This window comes from Oreochromis aureus, linkage group 14, assembly GCF_013358895.1.
Source record: "Oreochromis aureus strain Israel breed Guangdong linkage group 14, ZZ_aureus, whole genome shotgun sequence".
Taxonomy (NCBI): domain Eukaryota; kingdom Metazoa; phylum Chordata; class Actinopteri; order Cichliformes; family Cichlidae; genus Oreochromis; species Oreochromis aureus.
The window spans coordinates 12,334,820-12,340,927 of NC_052955.1; the positions used below are offsets into that span (position 1 = coordinate 12,334,820).

Sequence of the window (6,108 nt, forward strand, 5' to 3'; positions counted from 1 at the left end):
TAAAGTATTTTTTTCATTAGGGTGATAGTATAAGATATATTTGGTGTTTGAACTATTAAAATAAGCAATTATAAACGTTTTTGATGGGGTTTTAAGTATCTGCAGATCTCAGCTATTTGCAGGCGGCTGTGGTCCCTAACCCCACAAAATATCGGGGGTCAACTGTAATCCATTAGTTTTGTACAGTCAGTGGTAATCATATCCTCCAAGCAGCTAAGCTAAATCTCACCAAATAACACATCAGATTTGAATAAGTTTAATCCGTGCGTATTATATTCTGAGTTGTGGTTTTAAGCTAACATTCACTGGTGCTAGCTTCTCATTAAAGTTGGTAGCTTCTGTTACATCTTTGCTAATTTTGCTGTCAGACATACATACTTTTACACTGGTAGATGCTCGTATTAAACACTACTTTTAACCCTTTCTGATATCACAGTGTAGAGTGTATATCCCTAATATACTCATTTTAGGGGCAAAGCGTTAACTGTTAGGACAAAGGACAGGGGGATGCCAGTCAGAACAAAGTTGCTTTAGAGCCTTTTCATACTGTCCTGAAGACCAGTTGGCAACTGCTTGGCAACCACTAATTGTTAGAAAGCTGTACTGTTGTATTCCCTGCAGGATGGCAAGTGGCTGCTGGAAGATGCTTTTGCTAGAAAACATTTTGAATTATTATTTTATGTTAAAATAGAATACTGTTATTTAATATTTTATTTATTGAATAAATAAAGTGAAGCACTGCCACACATTCAGAATCAACCAATAATTTTATTATTGACATGCAGGATAAAGTATTGCAAAACTTGATTCTCATGTTACAATTAAATATGATTTTTGTCGATTCCAGCAATTAAAGCCAGAAAAGAGCGTACTGCGATATGTAAATATTCTAACTGTAAAGCATGTCTGGTCATCAGGAGCTAATCTAAGTAATTAAAGCTGTGTGTTTGTGTGTTTCTCCATCTATCCTGCTGTGCCTGAACCACACGGCTCATTGTTGTCGGTTAGACAGTCTCATTTTCCTTTTCTTCTTCCTGGTGAATTGTGCTTTAGCTCTCTCAATAGATAACTGAAGTGGACTCATGTCAGGTGGTGCTAAGGTGGTTGCAAAGGGGTTTTTAGATCTAAGCTCTGCTGTAGTGGCAGCTTTGGATGGCATGCTTAAAAATGTGACTGGTTCAGTTTGTTTAGCATCAGAAAATGCATCACTGAGAGCAGCAGCTTTCTTTCTTGGTTTTCTCTGCTGTTTGGCTGCTTGCCGCTGCCGTTTTGTGTCGACAGTGGGCACGGCTGTGGCAAAAAGCCTCCATTCACTCTGAGTTTGTGTTTCTTCTTCTGCAGCAGTGCTTTCAGGGCTGTTGAGAAGAACACGGGTGTCTGGAGTCGTGACAATAGGGAGCGCATTTTCAAGCTTGTTGTGAGAACGTGGGATTTCCCATGAAGAAGGCACACCTGCTTTCCTCTTCCTGTTTCTCAGCCCTCTTTCTTTCGACCGTTGCCTTTTCAAAACACTAAAGGAAGTGTTCAAAGCGGTAACTTGGACCCTCCCTGCGTAAACGTCCAGCCTGTGGGAAAGCTGGTACTCTGCGGTGTGGATCGACGGTGTGGTGTGAACCCCAGTGAGAGGGATCACTTTCAGATTGTCCACAGAGGAATTTTGCAGGGCAACAGGAACAATGGGGGAAGCAGAGCTGGCTTTCCTCCTTTTCTTTCTCCCCTCTGTGTCTGTTTTCTCCTTTGACCTGTTCCTTTTGACTTTGGAGATAACAATGGGGGCATTGGCAATGCTGACAACAGGTCGCTTTTCAGTGTCGCTCCCAAAGTTTTGTTGCTCAGGCTGCGCTGGTGGGGTTATGGTAATGATGGTGGGGACAAGGCTTAAGTTTTCTGTTTTGTTTGCTACAAGATCTTTGGGAAAAGAAAGAAGAGTTGTTTCTTTGCCCTTCTTTCTCTTCTCCTTTCTTTGTCTTCTTGTTTTAGCTTTATGTGGAACAGTAGTGCTTATTGAGGGAGCGACTTCTGCTGTCAGCACAACAGTGACCGACTCTGCTGGCCTCTTCTGGACTGTTGCAGATGATGTAATGGAAACCGTCTCCTTATCCAAGGCTGGTTCATCTTTCATGACTTCATTAAGGGGTTCGTCTTTTCCTCTGAGCTCAAATTCGCTCTCATCGACTCTGTTTGTGCTCCTGCTTGACTGATCATATCTTTGTGACTCATTGATGAAGTTACTCAGAGGCTTGACTTCTTCTGCTTTGCTGCCAGAGGCTGAAACAGCAGCTCCTTCCTCTGCTTTCACACCTGCCTCTGTTTTCACTTTTCTCTTCCTCCCCTTTCCGTTTCCTTTTTTCTTTTTGTTTGTTTTCTTCTTCTTCCCTGTGTTCTTCCTCTTTTTCTTCTCTGAACTTTGCTCCTCTACCTTACCAGAGTTGGTACTGGAGCTTTGCGACGTGGAGACAGTAGCGAGAACCTTGATGAAATCCTCGGCGGCGGTGACAACATTTCTGAGCGACGGCTCCTCGGGACCCAACATCGTAGACTGAGTTGCACTCTCCGGTTTCTCTTCTTCATTGCTTTTCTTAGAACCTTTTGACTTGGGAGGAGCTACTGTCAGCTCATCAATGATGTCAATGCCTCCAAAGTCATACGGCACTGCCTCTCTCATCACAGCAACAGGGAGCTTCTTGTATCCTTTGCAACTTTGAGAGAGAAAACAAAGAGGGCAGGCAATGTGTAGCGTATTAGGAAAGTAAAATGGCTCAGTATATTTAAAATCTACTTAAAGGTTTACACGAATACTTACAGACCATACCAGTGCCGCTCTACGCACTGCTCTTCATAAGCAAACTCAAAGCAAGGGACACCGATGACATTAAAAAATGCCTGACCAACAACTCTGGAAGATGTATCGTTGACTTTCCTCAAACAGTCTTTCAACCTGCAGAGAGAGTAAAGGGATGATTTGAGTTCTCTATAGGAGAACTACAGTTAACTAAATGACAAGCAAGTACTATATATTGTTAATACAGCAATGTATCTACTGGGCTGGCATTACTATCTAAAATTAACCAGGAAGGTTTTAGTTTAAGACACCATAATGCCTTAAACTAACAGTCAACAGAGTAATATTAACATCTGGCAGCTTAACTTCCGGCGCCCCCGTGTGCGGCAGCCTGTTACAGCAGCTCTGCTCATTCTGAGTTTCTTTCTTTCTTATCTTTTTTTGTTCTCGTAATTTTTATAACTAACGTATTAGTAATTAGACTCTGCAACCATTTTAACAAATTTCCCACGTGTGGGACTAATAAAGGTTATCTTATCTTATCTTATCTTATAATTTATCAGCTATTCTACATACAGACCTGCCAAACATTTCATGTGTTAACTGCTCTTAATTAAGTTGCACTCTCCAGTTTTTCTTCTTCATTGCTGAAATGAAAATGAGCATCACAGAAATAAAGCTTTTACTCACGCATTATCGCAATCACAGTGACAGATGGAGTGCCACTTGAAATTGGTGTAACCGTAGTTTGAGGAGAAGGCGTGGATGACATGAGGGCAGTGGTCATGAATACGACAGCAGTTGTCAGTGTCTGCAAACTCTCCTGTAAAAGAGAGGTCAGAGTCATTATATATTACAGGTATTGCACTCGGGAGTCAGACAGCTTGAATAAAAACTTTTCAACCTACCCAGCTGGTCATAGCTATCAGCCATGTTCCCGGCTCCGCACCATAGGGTCCCCGGATAAGTAAAGCCTCTCTTCGATCTTTTCAGAACCTGGACCTGCACAGTCGAATCCTCCTTTTCCGGCCTCTTCGTAAACTCCCTGCACATCAACTTGGCGTCATCCATGCGCGCAAAACTCGCCTCCATCTGCCGCCCGCCACTCTGTCTCTTCAGCCCCAACCTGCACTCGTGCATGAAAGATTTCACCTGCATCTGTTCCACTATCACGGAGCAGTTCAATAGTTTCCCGGCAGGACTGACTACCGAGCGCACCACCTCGGCTCCGTCTGACACCTGGTAGAGGAAATTCTCCCCCACCGTGGACATTTTTGCGCACACGGTGCCGTTGAGCGTGGAGAAGATTTCTTTGCCCTCCTTCTCTGCGTCCAAAGCGCCACTCAGGAGGTCGCCATTAACGACGTTTGTGTCCAGATAAGACAAAAAGACGAAGAAGACTGACCACATGATGCGGCAAGTGGCACTTTCAGCACCACGCGTAACGGAGACAGCTCCTCGCGATTTCCCGGCGCTCTCAAGCAGCCCACCCAGTTTTAAGGCGAACCTAAAGTGGTACGATTATTGCTACGATGAATGACTGGGAGGAGTCAGCAGGATTAACCTCTGTAGCCCTGGCAGAGTATCTCTATCTGTTAGACACACTGAACAGGTATCACCCCACCCTCCGCCCCCCACCACCTTAATTATCTCACTTAACCCACGGAGGGTTAATTAGTGGGTGTGCAGCGCGTAAACCTGCACCTCTAGCTGCAGAGAAAGAGATGACCGCAAGTAACCTCCCACCCCTCCCCGCTCAGCACCCCCCTATGGCTGAGATATAGGACTTTGGGAAAATGCATGGAGGAGGTTCTAGCTCACGCCCGCTTCCCATGGTAACAGGCATGGGGTGACTGTGCCGACCAAGCACACTGGACATTATTCAAATACCACAAAACAAGCGCTGATTTGGTGATGACCTAAATTACAGTGTTGGGACAAAACTCATTTACGCAGGAATGTGGAAAAAGGTTGCCTCTGTCGCACGCATTCTGCACCGAGTGACTGAAGGGCCCCAGAGTCTGACGGCCAACACAGAAAAGAAAAAAACTCATTGAAATAATGGAGGCATCAGATGACTGCTTGGCTTCCAGTTATCCCCAGAAGCTGACACAAGTTGCCAATCATTCAAATCAACCCAAATGTAAAGCTTCAAGAAGATTTTGTATTTTTTCTCCAGTAATGGAGAACATATACTGGAAATACTAGAAGGCAAAAAACTAAAGAAAAAAATCACATTCCCCCAAGAGCAGATTATCAAAGAAGTACGTGTGTACTGTAGCACAGTCTGGGTTCACTATAATAATGTAAGATGCCAGTTTTACTTAAAAAATAAACCCACTGTTTTCCATCCCAGCTCCATGTTTCTGTTCCTTGATCTTACTATAGCTTTGCATGACTGAACATCTAAAATAATCCTCATTATCTTAGTCCAAGGTGCTGCCCCTCAAGCCAAACACCATCTTAGAAGAACAATCTTAGCTCATATCAAACCCTTAATCACATTAAGGGTATCTCCTCTCCTTCTCCATCATACAGAGCCAAAATCAGAAAAAAAATAGTCTGAAACTGTGTTTAGAGCAGTCTGAAAGCTGAGCCTTTGGCTGATTGGGGTTACCTGTGCATATGCTGTCCTCAGAGTGATAAACACAAGCCCCTTCACATGACTAGTAGAGTAATTCATGCCTATATTACCCCTCGATTAGACTACTGTCACTTTGTTGACTCTGATCAGTTGTTACTTTGTCACCAGCAGGCTGTGCAAAATGCTGAAGCTGCAGGAAAGAAACATCATGATCAAATCACACCTGTGCCGCTCCTTTCTTCCAGTCCATTTCTGTTCAATTTTATTACTTATTTTAAAGAGTTTCAATGTTCTGACATCATATGACCTATGACCTAACTGAACTTTTACAGCCTTATATTCCTACCAGCACCCTGAGGTCTAAGAATCAAATCAGATTGTTCTAACTCATTAAGTGAAGCTTTAATTTGAGCCTCAGTCATTATAACAGGATAAAGCATGTTTGACAGGAAAACAATGAATAACATAATAGAGTTACTTTTAAATTTGAGAGAAAAGACCAAATGGGTATTTTCCCCTGATATTTTCACTTTAATGCAGTATTTATTTTTTCAGTGGTTCAAGAATTTAGTCAAATGTCTTATAATCCTTCAGACAATATGATATAGTATATTTGACAGATGAGTAAAAACGTTCATTTGACTAATAATATATCAGTAGTTGCACTGTTTATTCACTTTATGTGATCACCTCAATAAGGAAACACATTTCATGTGTGAAATTGTTGTTTATTCATATCTGA

At 42.6% G+C, this 6,108-nt stretch overlaps 1 protein-coding gene across 1 annotated transcript; it reads right to left on the reverse strand.

The window, feature by feature from the left end:
* Positions 1 to 749: 749 nt before the first annotated feature.
* On the reverse strand, positions 750 to 4,387 carry proca1 (protein interacting with cyclin A1). The gene is made up of 4 exons (XM_039622411.1): positions 3,691 to 4,387; positions 3,473 to 3,605; positions 2,804 to 2,938; positions 750 to 2,699 (listed from the first exon to the last, which is right to left on the reverse strand). The coding sequence occupies exons 1-4, from the start codon at positions 4,190 to 4,192 to the stop codon at positions 992 to 994; spliced, it is 2,478 nt and encodes an 825-aa protein (XP_039478345.1). The 5' UTR covers positions 4,193 to 4,387; the 3' UTR covers positions 750 to 991.
* Between the last annotated feature and the right edge of the window lie 1,721 nt (positions 4,388 to 6,108).

Excerpts from the sequence above, each read along its gene's own strand:
- proca1 (XM_039622411.1), bottom strand. The coding sequence starts at position 4,192 with ATGTGGTCAGTCTTCTTCGTCTTTTTGTCTTATCTGGACACAAACGTC. Across the intron at positions 3,606-3,690 it reads TGATAGCTATGACCAGCTGG|GAGAGTTTGCAGACACTGAC; the intron begins GTAGGTTGAAAA and ends TCTCTTTTACAG. Across the intron at positions 2,700-2,803 it reads GAGCGGCACTGGTATGGTCT|TTGCAAAGGATACAAGAAGC; the intron begins GTAAGTATTCGT and ends TCTCTCTCAAAG.